Source organism: Aptenodytes patagonicus, chromosome 2, assembly GCF_965638725.1.
Source record: "Aptenodytes patagonicus chromosome 2, bAptPat1.pri.cur, whole genome shotgun sequence".
Taxonomy (NCBI): Eukaryota; Metazoa; Chordata; class Aves; order Sphenisciformes; family Spheniscidae; genus Aptenodytes; species Aptenodytes patagonicus.
This window is the reverse complement of record NC_134950.1, coordinates 107,746,748-107,762,055: the sequence shown is the minus strand read 5'-3', so window position 1 is coordinate 107,762,055 and position 15,308 is coordinate 107,746,748. Positions and strand designations below refer to the sequence as shown.

The 15,308-nt window shown below is 42.0% G+C and overlaps 1 protein-coding gene across 2 annotated transcripts in view; it reads left to right on the top strand.

The window, feature by feature from the left end:
* The first annotated feature begins 3,856 nt into the window (after positions 1 to 3,856).
* Positions 3,857 to 15,308, top strand: part of NFX1 (nuclear transcription factor, X-box binding 1) — a 75,051-nt gene continuing 63,599 nt past the window's right edge. For both annotated transcript variants that reach the window (XM_076330705.1, XM_076330704.1), the window contains exons 1-2: positions 3,857 to 3,911; positions 12,030 to 13,076. In XM_076330705.1, coding sequence (XP_076186820.1) covers positions 3,887 to 3,911; positions 12,030 to 13,076 — 1,072 coding nt within the window. In that variant the 5' untranslated portion in view covers positions 3,857 to 3,886. The remainder of the gene's footprint in view (positions 3,912 to 12,029; positions 13,077 to 15,308) is intronic.

Below are 15,308 nucleotides of genomic sequence, written 5' to 3'. Positions count from 1 at the left end.
GAAGTGTTTGAAAAGGGATTTATTATTAGATTTTATGCCTTATGCAAGTTGTTCCTCAAACCTTTTTGAACTGTCTCATGGTGTGCTTTACTTTTTATCTGTCACAAGTTTGAATTCTATTTTCAATTTTAGGCCCAAATTTAGCTTTTCGAAGGCTGCTTCTGAAAAGCCGTCCCCAGCAACAGGCTCCCTTGTCCCTGCTGCTTAACCATGGCAGGTTCCTTTTCCCCCTGAACCTCCAGTATGGTATCCTTAAAGTCTTCATGTAACCCTCAAAGACATAATTATTTTAGCTGCCCCTCCATTAACAAGCTTCTTCATTTCTAAGTAGTTTCCTTTTTTTTTTTTCAATGAAAGCACATATTGGTGGACTTTTTTTTGCTTGTCTATAAGGGCTATATGTGAGGAAGGAAAGGGCAAAAGAGACAGAACATCCCTGTGTGCTGCAATGGACTGTGCCCACAGCACCTTATAACTCTTCCTTGCCTTCTGGAGGGGTACACGGTACTGTATTAAACTACTGCTTCTGGCTGCAGGGATTGTAACCCCAATGGCATTTGGAAACACCTAGGAACAGCTTCCTTAAAAATCAGGAACTCCAGGAAATCCTTTGCACAAAAGGGTGTTGTGTGTATGCAGGAGACTCATGCTGAACATCTAGACTTGCAGTTGATTGGCTGTAGTCCATTTCGTCTTCCTCACCAGAATCTCAGCATCATGGCAATCTCTCTTCATGTCAAGGCATCTCCCGAGCAGTCACTGACCCCACCATAGGCTGACTGGTCCTTAAAAATGACTATACCATGATGCCAGCTCAGGAGTGAATATTAGCAGATTTCTATTAGCAGATTTATCTTCCTTGGCATGCTGGCACTGACAGTTATGGCTAGGGACTCCCTTCCTTCTGCTTCCCTACTTTGTCTCCCCTCTCCCTTGAAGGCAAGGCTCTTTACCAGCATCCCTGCTGCATATAGGAGAGGTCTGTAACTGTAAGGGCCCTGAGTACATCTCCCCCATGTCCCTTCCCACCACCCTGGGGGTTTGTCTGGATGGGCTCAGCACCAACTTTTCTAAGTAGCTGTCAGGCCTTGAGAAGCCTCAATGGGTGCCTGCCCCTCATTCTTTCCCACGCTGCTTTAAAATTCATGCTCTCGTCCTTAGTGTCTGCCTGAACTACGTTGCAGGTATGCTTGTGCCTACCCTCTCTGATCCTTACCCACTGGCTTGACTTCTGGCTTGAGCTGCCCTGTCACTACAGGCTTGCCGGACAACCTGGCCTGTTGCCTAAAGTGTTGGTGAACCTGCTCTGCTCTTCTTGCTCAGGTATTGTGGAATTTGCTGACTCTCAGCTCCTAGCTCTACTTTCCATATGGAGCAGTCTGTCCCTGCTGCTTCCTGACAGTCATACTGGTCAGATGGAAAAAAGCAGCCACCGAGAAAAGAAATGAGCGATAAATGGCAAAAGGATGGGGAGATAAATATTCAAGCATGACAAAGTAGAAACAAAAAATATGTTTTAAGGGAGGGTGTATGATACAGTGGGGAGATCCTCGCCCCCATCCCTGCACTGAAAGAGAGAAATGATGAGGAAAAGATAAAAAGACTATTTTGGCCAAACTAAAGAAGAGAATAAAATCACATGCCTGTACAGAAATGCTGGGCAATTAAGTTAGGCTATCAGGAGTGGATGGGATTGGCCCAACGCAAATTTAAGACAAGAAAGGAAAAAAAAGCAGAACTGTTTAGGTAAAAAGGGAAAAGGGGGAACAGAGGAAAAGCTGTATAGACCTAATCATTGGCATTTGCACAGCAGCACATACAGGTGCAAATCCCTATAGTCCTTTCCATACTGCAGCCATATGTTTGGGTTAATACCTATCCTAGAGTGTAGTCTTCATTGTACTAGCCTGATTACCTTGTATATACAATGCATGCCTGACAATGACTATGCCCTTGAAGAACTAAAATACTGATAAAAGGGGAACATCCTGCCCTAGAAGGCGTCGGAGGCTAGATGATTGCCAAAGAAACAAGAAGTCAGCAAAAGACTGCGGTAATGAGGGGAAAGGTAAAGGTGGCAGGGGGAGATCGTGACCACCAACTCAATTCAAGACTGGAAAGACTTGCCCCCACACACACCTGCAAGGAGCACGCGTGCTAATTTACATGGCAAGTGAGGCTAATTTGAACATAACTAACCAATGAGCATGAACTTATGTGGGTTTTTACTAATCATGTAACAATATAAATACGCTGTAGTTCTTTTGTGTGGTGTGCTAGCTTTGTGGAATTACCACCTAGCACCCATCTTGGTGCAAACATGAGCTAAATAAATATCTCAGCTGTGTGTGTAAGATTGGCTTATTGCACACCGGGTACCGGACCCCGCTTGTGGGATAACAAAACCACAGCTGGTTTTTTGGTGGTAGCAAAAAAGAGTGTGGATACTGAAGTGGTAGTGCAGTGGTATTCATGTAAAGCAGTGTTAAAAATTTGTAGTAGTTCTATGTGAATGTTATGGCCACATCTCTACAGTAGTGAAGAGAAGTCTATGGGAACCAGACGACTATTGCAAGTTTCTTGACAGCAGCAGGCAAACCATGCATCACCTCTGAAAGGATGCCACTGCCACATACCTTTCTTTGCAACCTCAGATGGTCACGATGTTTACATACAGCAAAGCACTTCAAACACACTCAAAATCCATGGCAAAACATGTAGCATCTTCATAAGGCTGTTGCCATACCGGTTTGCAAGCTTCCATTGCAGCGGTGGCAGGAGTCTGGGGTGCATTTCAACAGCTAGTGTTTCTGCAGTAAGCCCAGTGGTTCTTTAAGGGCTTTGGAGCCATCAACTTTCCTCACTAGGAGGGGAAGAACTATGCAGCAGATGGAACTTTGATCCAGGAATGGAGTTTCACCAGGAGGGTGTGGAGGGCAGAATGCAGAGACTATGTGCAGCAGTGCTCCTGAAGTGCCGTTCTTCAAGAGGTGCAGTTGCTATGGAACTATGAACTTACTCTGCAGTGTCTGAAAAGATCACCAGCTCTGTAGAGACTCTGGAGCCACACTGCAGCAGTAGAAGCGTAGAACTGTTCTGTAGATGTACTGTAACCATGGCACTGCAAACCTCTGCAGGGAGGTGTGAATCATACAATGGTTAAATACTGGTGCTGAAACCCGCAGTATGGCAAAGCGTGCAGGTCTATGGAGTATTTGTAGCTGGAGCATGGTAAGATTCGTCTTCAGCACCAGCCGTAGTACAGGAATCCTTGCGTGGGCTTTCCAACAGAAGCTTAAGTTCCAGCACTCATTTGGGATGACAAGCATGAGGCTATGCCACCTCCCTAGAGCAGTGCATGCAGGATACAATAGATAGCCTGGTGACGCATCCCCACTTTCTACCCTGTGCCTAGAGAAAGCACCTCTTTTATGCACTGACAGAGCGACGACCTGTCCTGTACCCACCCTCCTGCTCTCGGCCCGCTTGGCCGGGCTCTGAAGTGCAGCCAGTACAGTAAGCCCATTTCAGGGAAAGGCCACAGCAGGCAAGCTGACTGCCAAGCAAATAGCCCATTTGTTGCCAGCGCTAGCACTTCTTTGTCGCTGTCAGTTTTCCCGTCTTCCTCCGCTGCAGTACCGGACCAGGGTCCCGATTTCCCGCGGATGCCTCCGCCCCAGCCGAGCACACGGTCCCGCGCCCGCACTCCCGCCCGCCCCCGGCCCCGCCCCTCCTGCCTGCCTCTGCTCTCCCGCTCGCGCTCGGAGCACCAGCGCGGCTGCGCGCGCTTAGCCGCCCTCCGCCGAGGGGGGTGGGCACGAGCTGTGCGCGTGCGCGGCGGCCAGGAAGCTGGACCTCGGGAAGGGGGGGGGTTGCGCGCGTTGGCATGGCGGAGGCGCGGCCCGGCGCAGGCAAGTGCGGCTGCTGTGCTCGGCGGGGGGAGAGTTGGGGAGTTGGGGAGGGGGCCGGGGCCGGGGCCGGGGGGCTGGGCTGGGCTGGGCTGGGCTGGGCTGGGCTGGGCGTGGAGGGGAGGAGCAGTCATCGTTCCGCAGCGGTGCTGTGGGGCAGAGGGCCGCGCCGCGGCGGCCGCCTGGCGTGTCGAGGGGCGCGGGCTGCGGCACCACCTGTTGCCGCCGCCCCGCCCCCGCCCGCCGCAACTTCGCGGCGCGTGTGGCGCTCAAAATGGCTGGGCTCGCCTTTGTCGCAGGGCGCGCTAGGGAAACTTTGCCTCAGGAGGAACGTGCGAGCCTCTAGTGTGTGACAAGCGAACGGGAACGCTAGAAAAAATAAAAAGAGTCGGTTGGTTTCTGGAAAACTTACTGCTCTCTGCCCACCCGTGCCCGTGAAACCCAGCAGAGGGCGGTGCTGCCTGCAGGGGGCGGCCTGACCTCTCCCAGCCCCACGGGCTGCTGTAAAATTGCAGCGTTTCGTGGGGTCTCACAGGGGTCTAGAAGCAGAGGTCTGGGGCGTGCAGGAGGTGACTGCCTAGAGGAGGTGCCACCTGCCCAGAGTGATCTAGGCAAGGGGTCACGGGTGGAGAGCAGCTTAGGGACCCGACCTGCAGTGGCACTGAATGCCACAAGTGCAAGAAAAGATTTTTTTCGTTTGTTTGTTTTTCCCTGCTGGCTTTCATGATGCAGGTTCAGATTAACTTTCGTTTTACTGGGTGTGGCTGCTGAGGAGGAGGGGGAATAGCCTTTCAAGATCTATGTTCCAGCCTTGCATTTAATGATTTATCATGTATTGCAGGCACTTGATAGAAGAACCCTTATGTAATTGTGTCTCGAGCGTGTAACTAGAATTAACACTGTTGCCCAGAGTCATTCATGATATGTAGTGTTTTCATCATGTCTTTTGATTTTTTTGCAGTTTGGGTAGATTTTTTTGGGTAATCAATGTCACTTTGGGGTCACCTGATGACCTAACTCATTTCATTGTTTATAGAGTTGTTAGATTTCTGCCAGGAAGAATCCTGGACTTTTGTGGCTGAGGTGAAGAAGAAAATATGAATCTACTTTTGCAACACCCTGATGCTAATTTGGATTAAGGTTTATCATTAGCCTATATTCTAAATAGGATCCTCTGTCTCTTCTCTGTTCTTGGCAGCCTGGCTATCATGATGGAAAAGTTGTTTGATTCATTTTTTGATGGGATGAAAATGGGTCCACAGCTGCCTTGTGAGAAGTGGAATAGCCTGGGACATGGTTCAGAGAGCAGAGACTGAGAAGCTGGTGCAGGCAAATGTCTGCATGTCTATCTTCCATGTTGTCAGGCTGCAAGTCTGCTCTGGGCCTGAAACCTTTGTACAGTGCATATGTATTGGAATAAAGGGTCTTAAATAGGTATACTGAGCTAAAAATAGCTTTACTGAAAAGCAGTAGATTAGTCTGGATGGTACACCATTTCTACATTTGCTTTATAATACTTAAGCTAACAGAGATATTGTCACATGGCCTTAAGTTCTGGAGTTCCTTCCTTGTTATGGTAACACTATGTTATCAAGAACCATGTCATAGGTAAGTTTCGAATTCTGCTTGTGCAATATTAGGATGGGAACTGGCTTTTGCCCTGCAACTTCATTGACAGAGTGAGTGTATGATTTTGAGAGCTTAAATACGAAAGATATTTCTGCTGTCAGGGTAGATCAGGGGAAGCAATTGAGGTTGAAGAATGGCAGTTTTGGGTCACGGCAGATGTGCAGCCCATTCAGGATATCTTGCCAATAGTGAACGATTATTGAGACTCAGGGAACGAGTATAAGAGACAAAGGGGAATAATATAAAAAACAAGGCAATTGTAGAATGATTATTCACATTGATATACCTTTCTAGTTTCCAGCCCTGTGCACCTAGAAGGGACAGGTGGCATTTGTATTTAATAGCCATTAATGGATTTTTTTCCCATCAATTGCTGTAATTGCTGTTGAATGTAGTTTTGGTTTTTTGCCTTCACAAAGACAGCTGGGTCATTTGCATGGTACAATGCATTATTAAACTGAAGATATCGGGGAGTTGCTATAGAGCATTGAGTAGCCCACTGTAAGGGTGAATAGGAAAGTGCAAACTTGTAATACATTTATTCTCCTTATGTGAAATCCATTCTGTAGTAGATACTTCTCTTAGGATGATGAAGCTACTTATAGTGAAGTTGTATTTCATTCCCTACTTTTATATTTCTTCTATGTTGTCTTGAAATGGGCTAGCTAAAACTTCATTTTCTGTTCAAAATGTGGATGCGCTGAATTTGGACAATAGCATAAAAAGACAAAAACATAGCACTGTGCACCAATATACACAGGGGGCTAACTAGCTGGAAAGCAGCTCTGCAGACAGGGACCTTGGGGTCCTTGGTGGACTATAAGCAGACCATGAGTCAGCAATGCACACTCTCTGCAAGAAAGGCCAACAGTATCCTAGACCACATTAGGAAGAGCGTTGCCATTTTGTCAAGAGAGGTGCACCTTCCCCTCTGCTCAGCACTGGTGAGGCCACCCCTGGAGCATTGTGTCCAGTTCTGGGCTCCCCTGTACGAGGAAGACATGGACATACTGGAGTGAGTCCAGCAAAGGGCCATGAAGATGATTAAGGGACTGGAGCATCCCTCATATGAGGAGAGGCTGAGAGAGCTGGGACTGTTAAGTCTGGAGAAGTCTCAGAGTGATCTTAATGTTGTGTACAAATACCTGATGGGAGGGAGTAAAGAATATGGAGCCAGATTCTTCTCAGTGGTGTTAAGTGAAAGGACAAGAGGCCACGGGTACAAATTAAAACACATGAAATTCCATCTGAACACAAGAAAAAGCCTTTTTACTGTGAGGATGGTATTACACTAGAACAGGTTGCTCAGAGAGGTCTGTGGCCTCTCTGTCCTTGGAGATATTCAAAACCCAGCTGGACACAGTCGTGGGCAACTTGCTCTAGCTGACCCTGTTTGAGCAGGATATTTGGACTAGATGATCTCAAGAGGTCCCTTCCAACCTCAGCCATTCTGTGATTCTATGGTAATGATGATTTTGTGTGTTAATCTTTCCCTAATAATTTCTGGCAAGAGTGGTGGGAAGGGAGCATATCTTTTATTAGATGAGCTATTACAGTTGGAATAAAGAATAAGTTTTGGGCAGGCAGATTGTTTTGTGTGAAAATGGGTTGCGCTGCTTGGTTCTTTAAGCCCGAAACAGTGTAACTCCTGTTTAGGAAGAAATCTAACCTTTTGTAAATCTGTGTCATCTCTGGAAATGATAGGATGCTGTAGGTGAATATATAAAATGATCAGAGAAGACAAAAAAGATCAAGCTTGGTGTTCTGTGAGGAAGAGGTTTAAAGCTTCCAATGCTATGGGGAAAGCCTCAGATTTCCATAATGCACTATTCCTGAGTAGTTTTTTTTTTGTGGTACAGTGTAGTATAGGTACCATAAGACCTGCAGGGAGTGTCTTCCCTGTAACTTGTGCTTTGTGTTCAGCTGACTGGACCATTTCTTGTCTGGATATATGCAGTGCTGACACAAGTAGATTGCTGTGTACACACTCTGTAGTGTCGTCCATCTTTAGGTGGAAGAATATGTTATTTGAATTGCTTTAAAACTGAAGACATCTGTCCTGAAATTACCTTTGTCTTCTACTGGGAGCCTGTATATAAACAGAACATACAATCATGGAATATCCTGAGTTGGAAGGGACTCTCAAGGGTCATTGAGTCCAACTCCTGACTCCACACAGGGCAACTGAAAAGTTAAACCGGGTATCTAAGAGCATTATCCAAACACTTTTTGAACACTGAAAGGCTTGGGGCCATGACCACTTCCCTGAGAAGCTTCTTCCAGTGCTTGACCACCCTCTCATTGAAAAACTTTTTTTTACTACTACCCAATCTGAACTTCCCTTGACACAGCTTTAAGCCATTCCCTCACGTCCTATCAGTGGCCACCAGGGAGAAGAGGTCAGTAGCTCCCTCTCCACCTCAGCAGGAAGGTGTAGGCAGCAATAAGGTCACCCCTCAGTCTCCTCTTCTCCAAGCTGAACAAAGCTAGTATCCTCAGCTGCTCCTTGTAAGTCATGTCCTCTAGTCCTTTCACCATCTTTGTTGCCCTCCTTTGGACACATTCTGATATTTTTATATCTTTCTTGTATTGCGGAGCCCAAAACTGCACACAGTACTCAAGGTGACGCTATATGTGGTTGAATTTGAGTATCTCAATAAGAAGTGGTCAATTAAAAACTATGGTTGTCCAGTCAGAAAGACTGGTATGAATCAGTGTTGATTGTTTAGTTCCAGTTTTGTATTGATCTGAAGCTTCAGAAGGAAAATCAGGGTTCTTCCTATCTAGGAGATAGAGCTGAATTCATTTAAGAATGAAGTACTACCTCTGACACCTAAGTGGCTACCCTGTGGACTCTTGTATCCATTATATTTTTTTTTTTCTGGCTGGACTTCTTCAATATATTTTTTTTCTTTCTTATATTTATTCTTAATTAGCAACTTCATACAGTCTCTGCCTAATTAAAGTACATTGTTTAATGGCTCTTCAAAATTGAATTGAATTTAGCTTGCTGCAGCTGTGCTAAGAAATACCACTTAGGCATGATGTCTTTAAGTGGCACCTTCAAATGTCATTGTTGAAGTCTTCATAAAAAAAGTACCCAAGTTATTAAGTTTGATGGCTGTACTGGTCCCCAAAATAAGCTCTGCTTTTGAAGCAGAGCTTGTACTTATTAAAATGAGACGTGTACTTACTAATTTGCTTCATATTTTTAAGTGTCCTTATCAAATTATTTTTCTGAAGGATAGTTCACACAGACTACCTAACTTTGCCAGGGCATTCTGGCTCTGTCCACAGTTAATGCTGAAGCGGTGTAATGTTATGGCAGAACAGGCATGAAACCATATGACTTTCATATGCTTTGTTTTAATTCACATTCAGGCTCTTAGGGATATACATCTGCAATGTACAGGTTGTTTCTAAAGGTACTGGGATTTTCTTTTTTTATTTTATAGAAGCACAGGCTGGAATCTAGCTTTGGAGGTTCCCTTTTTCTTGGGATTTTTGTGTTATGTACGTGTAAACATGTCAGGAAACTTGAGCCAGTGTTAGCTACTGATTATTACACTTGTATATGTATTTTGCTGTTTCTTGTCTTGGCAGACAGATATCAGTTTTAGTAGAATTTTCCACTTTGGAATTTTTTTATAATGTAAAAGCTGACAGTAAGAATAGGAATCCTATTCATGGGTGATATAAAAAGTCCTAATGAATTATTCATATTTTGGAGGTGCTTTTAAATATCTGAATCCTGGTTTCCCATCTGTTTCTTCAAACTTAATAGATAGTTTGGAAAGTGCTTTCAAAAATATCACTTCCACAGCTACATTTCAAGTCCTGGTTATGCTTCTTGGAGGCCATGCTCAAAAGTAGATTTGACTGTATTTTAGAAAACCAGCATTTTAAAGCCATGTCCAGCATGTTTTTTATGTCAGTATAAGATAGTATGTTTTACTGATCTACAAAACATACTTGCTCAATCTTATTTACTGCATTCATTTGAAAGCCCTCTGCAGCAATTTGTTTATAATTCATGCATAGATTTCACATACCACATCTCATAACCGAAGAAACAATGGTCTTTAATAATAGAATATACTTTTTAGAAGCAAGCTGTGTGATCTTTTTGAAAAACATGTTTTTATTAAACGTTAAAAAGCCGTTTGATTTGCCTTGTTAATCTATCCATTGGACTTTAAATTTTAAGGCATACAAAAGAAATCTTAAACCAACTAATAAAGTGGGTTGTTTCAAATAAAGTTTGTATGTAATTATAGGATTGCATCCTGTCTTCAAATCAAAATATGTGAAACTATTTTAAGTAATCTATACTGAATGACTGCTGTTTACTTATAATGTAAAAGGACTACAATTTATGTTTGTAGTCTTCTTTATTAGTGATAGAAAAGAAACTGGCAAAACACTGGAAAAACTGAAAGTAAATGTAGTTGTAGAAAGTAAAAAGGAGAACTTTTATATTTTGAGTTCTTTACACAGGATACATGTGCTAAGATGAGAAAAACAGAACGTTTCCAGGGAAGCTGCCTGCAGTCCAGATTCTTTCAGATGTATAAGCCTAATCTTTTGTACCTGCTAGGGTCTGCAGTCCTAATTATAGAATAGTATAGTTCAGCTGGAAGGGACTTACAGTGATCAAGTCCAACTGCCTGACCACTTCAGGGCTGACCAAAAGTTAAAGCATGTTATTAAGAGCATTGTCCAAATGCCTCTTAGACACTGACAGGCTTGGGACACCACCTCTCCAGGAAGCCTGTTTCAAGGTTTGACCACCCTCTCAGTAAAGAAATGCTTCATAATGTCAAGTCTGAACCTCCCCTGACAGATGCAGCTTTGAGGCATTCTCATGTGTCCTGGCACTGGGTACAAGGGAGAAGAGATCAGTGCCTCCCTCTCCACTTCCCCTCCTCTTGAGTTAAGATTGATTCTTAACTCAATCCCTAGTTGTTTTCTAAGACCTCTGTCTGGTGTTCTGATTCTGTTGTCTCAAAATCAGGTTAGTATTACAGCGTAAAAAAAACCCCCACCGCTTTGTATTTGCCATTTGTATCTAGTGTAATAATAATATATAAAATTATATAGCATAGCAAATAATAATATTAATATATCTTAATAGAGTACTAGAAATAATATATAACTATATATATGTTGTCTTTGCAAAGACAAAATTATTTCAGCTGAGTCTCTCTTAAAAAACAAGTATGAATGAGGTTATGTGGTTAAGAACATCCTTAAATGTAATTTTACATTCCTAACTTTTAGTAGGCTTAAAGCTTCACTTCCACAAAGTTGTATGTTATATTTTTTCTTTGCCAGCAAATCCCTCATAGTAGTTATGACCATTCCTAGAGTTTTAAAAAAAAAAAAAAAAAAAAATCTTTCATTTGAAAGTAAATGAAATTCACTGGAAAAAATATGTTAATGCTTCAAAGTGTTCTGGTTTATTCTTCCCTTCAAAATATTAATTTCCACAATCTTTATTGAAAAGTTAAAATAATAGTAGTTGAGAGACCCAGATAGCATTGGCCTTTTGGAGAGTCTCTTATGTTCATAGCCCAAGTGCTTGATTCTTTCTTTCAGTTGTCCTGAACCAGGAATAAACTGCACCTGCCCTTCCATCAGAGGTAACCGACCTAACCTGTAAAATGGGCATTACCTCTATGAGATTTTAGAAACCTCTTCTCTTTTTTTACACTTCTGTGTAAGACTTAACCAGTCTGCCACAGCCCATTAAACTGTCCCTGATATTCACCTGATAATTCCTGTTGCAGGCAGGCCCCGCTGGCATGATGTGATACAAAATTGAGCAACATAGGATTTCTAACACATGCCTCTTTCTTTTATCTAGAGACACAGAAATGACAGGACACCTCTCAAGTAGAAGCATGGTTCACGTTGATGGCCTCATAACAGAAAAATAATTTTGCAAAGCTGCCCTGGGTAGTCCCTCTACCATTTAATATGTCTGTATGTAGAACAGTGTAATCACAGTTCATGCAAGCATTTACTATTGCTACTCTTTGGCTGATGGATTTTAATTTATATTCAAAGTTCTGTGTAATATTAAAATATCAGATGTAGACATTGTATTTAAAGGACCCCTTTTTCTTCAGGTTCGTGTGTGTATGTAAACATGCTTAGGAAAAACTTCAGCACATGTTAAACACCGATTATCACACTTGCATGTCTTGTATACTTATAGTGCTGCTTCAAATGTTTTTCTTCCCCTTACGTTTTTATATTCTTATCTTAACTCTGGGTCATCACAGTCTTTCTCTAAGGATGACAAGAGAAGGTAGCTTCCACAAAGCACTGTATGATTCAACTCTAGTTTCTGGAAACTTGACAGTTGTTCTGTCAAGTGTGGGATTGATTGAACTTCTGGGCCTTTGCATGTATGGTAATTTTGCTGAAAAGAAACGTTTACTGTTTAATAGTCTTATACGTGTGTTTTTATTTTTTTTCACTTTTTAGGTGCATTGAATTTCAATACTGATGCTGCCGATTCCATTCCAGGAGAAAGACAACCTACAGATATAAACTGGGTAAATAAAGATAGGAAAGACTCCAACAGTAATCAGAATAGAAGAATACCATTTCCTAGTCTGTCTTCTGAAAGAGGTACGGATTATGAAAGCTCTTCCACAAAGCATCATGGCTTTTGTAATCCAGAAAGTCAGTATGGGAATTCTGAAGACTTCCACCAATATTTTGGTACCAGTAAAAGTTTGAAGAATCGCAACTTGCAAAGCCAGAGGTGGCACAGATCAAGAAACGATAGCACGTGTACTAGAAGTAAAATAAGGCAAGGTACTGCTGATGCTGCTGCAGGTCCAGGAATTTCAGATGCTGCAATAGTACCTGGGAGAAGAGCACCTCCTAGAGGGTACAATGACTTTCTCTCCTCAGAGAGTGACAGGGAGGTACCTAATGCAGATAGTAGAGGAGCAAAGCCAAAGAAAACACATCTGATGCATGCATCTGGAAGAGGTTTCAGGGAGAAGGGAAAGCAAGTACCTGATCGGGAAAAGAGAGTGAGCTCTAAACAGAAAGTAGAGCTGTTTGAAAATGTTCCATCTTTGGATTTGACTCAGTCTGACTCATCGGAATCATCTGTTGGAAAGGCATTCTGTGATGCACCTGTTGGTAGTGGGGATGAGCAGAAAGGCTACAATTACGTAAACAAAAGATATCCCCGGAAGCCTGTGTGGAATAAACCCCCAGTAGAAAAGGAGTGTCAGAAAAGACATGATTCTCACCGTAGTAAAAATACAAAAGTAGGTAAGAAGTCTTCTCTTGCATATACTCCGAAAGATAAAAATGAAAGGAAGAAAGAACTCTCTGTTCACAAAAATGATGAAAACTTGACCAGTGAAATCAGGCATCCATTGTCTGATTCTGTCAGATGTAATGGAAGAAAGTTCCTGCTAAAGGGGGATCAGGCACCTGCACTTCATTTCAGCTGGACCCAGTACTGGAAAAAGCAAAGTGATGTACCAAAAAACAAAGAAACTCATACAGGTAAGCTTTCTAGACTGTCCTGTACTCCTCTGTTAAAGATATGATCTTGAATAATTTAAACTGCCTTCACATTTGACTAGCTGAAGAGGCTTATTATTTCACGTTAGATCAGTATCAGTTTCAGAGGGTAGAATTAAATGTAAATGTGTGGTTTCTGGGTGGGGAGGTGTTCTGTATGTTTACTAGGGTAGAACAGATTTTGTTTAAAGTGTTTTTTTTTTTGTTTTAGTACCAAACTGCAAATGACAGCCTGGTCAGGCACCATGTTAAAACATGTATGTTGTGGGAGTGGGGAGTAAAATTCTGAACAATGGGACTTGAGAGGAACAATCCTAAAACTGATTTATGCAGAATAAGTTTTCTCATGTTTTATGTAGAAGTAGGAAAATGCCAGATAGAGTAACTGTATTCTGCTCCTAACTGGATTTTTTGTTCTTTTTTTGCAATGGTAGTCTCAAAAGGTAATTAGAAATATAGAAAGTCTCTGGATACTATTTTCGGAAGTTGAGAATAGAAACATGTGACATTGACAGTGTAAAGCAGACCCACAGGTTTTGACTGTCTGAGTGAATTTTGTGCCAACTCATACCATTAGGGACTTAAAACATTAAATGGAAATCAGCTGAATCTCTTCAATGCCACGGTGCTGGTTTCTGTTTCTAGATGACCTAGGTAGCTTTTTCTTACTGTTTTAGATAAGCTTAAGCGTGCACCAAGAAAATAGTCTCATGTTATTCATAGCATCCAGCAGAAGTCCTGTTTTCTTTCAGAGATAATAAGGAGAGAAACTTTCCTTTTTTTTTTTTTTAATTTGGTCCCTTTCCAGTTGTACAAACATGTTTGTACATGTTTCTGTTTGGGAAAAAAAATAAGAATTATATTTAGTTGGTTTCTACAGAGCATCTCAACCTGTTTTCCTTCTGCCCAGAATGATAGAAACGGGTAGACTAGTTCCTGTTATCTTAACAGTGGTATTGAATCTTTTGAAGATTTTGCTTCTCAGTGTCTCTTCTCTTTCAGAGCTGAGAAGGTAGTAGCATAATCGGGAAGCATGAGATAGCTCCAGTCAGAAACTTTGTTCCCTTAGGAGAAGCTCAAGGATCAAGATCCCCCTTGATCCTTTCTAACTTAAATACATTAACTTTCATGCTCCTGGGTTCTACTTGGATCATAAAATTAAAGATACCTCACTCTTTCTCCCAGCATTATTTTATTAAATGAAAAACATCATATGCAATAAGCAGGAAGAGAAGTAGTAATCTTTTACAGGGAACTTAAGGAACTTCCCCCTCCAAAATGGCAGTCTTTCTTTGCATGCTTTAGTTGGGAGCTATTTTGGAAACAACATCTGCCACTATTTTCAGGGGACTGAGTCTGTGCTTTTTAACTATTTATGGGACAGCTATCCTTTCTGAGTATGGTATAGCTTTAGTCTTCTGGAGAAAAGAAGTATGTTTTAGTTGGGAATGCTTTCTTTGCAGCAGGTAGTATTCATGGGGTACCGAAAGCAGAAATGACTGTTAATTCTAAATCTTGTGGTGCTTGATGCAGGAGGGCTGGAAAAGAAGCTTGAAAGTGCTTATATCCTATTAAGGAGGGCAAACAGTGTTAACACTTCCAAGTTTCCAGGCATTTGTGAGCTTGCTTTCAGTCATGTGTGGTACAAGCACATTTCTAATTGATAGTCATTTTTCTTTTGTTATTTTCATATTTTTGTCCTTCATTATGAGTTCTAACTTCCCTTGTATTGGCACCATGTAAAAATGGTACATTTTTACACTTTACACTTGTAATTAAGATACTTTAAAATTCTGTGGGCATACATAAAATAGCATTTCTAAGGTGTATTTGGCAGCCTTACCTTGATGGGAGAGTTAATCTGGCAGAACTGAAGTTATGTGGTGCCTTTGTATGATTGCATATCTAACTACATTTTCAGGCTGTTTTGTCTTCCATGTGGAGTTGCTTTATTTTCAAAGTACTTTTTCATGTTCTTTCATATGGCTCAAAAGGCCCTGTATTTTGACTATTGTTTCCCAGTAATTCTACTCCTAAAGCAGCCAGTTTGACAGGCTTATTTCCGTAATTCAGGTACTTCACTGTTAATATTTGTAGTGTGGTCTTCCAGGAATACTCGAGGATGGGAATTAAATTTAATTTTGGCTGAAACTTCTGTAGTTAAGAGCTTTAAGTTTCTTGGTTTAAACTTTATGTGAAGATGAATTTCCCATA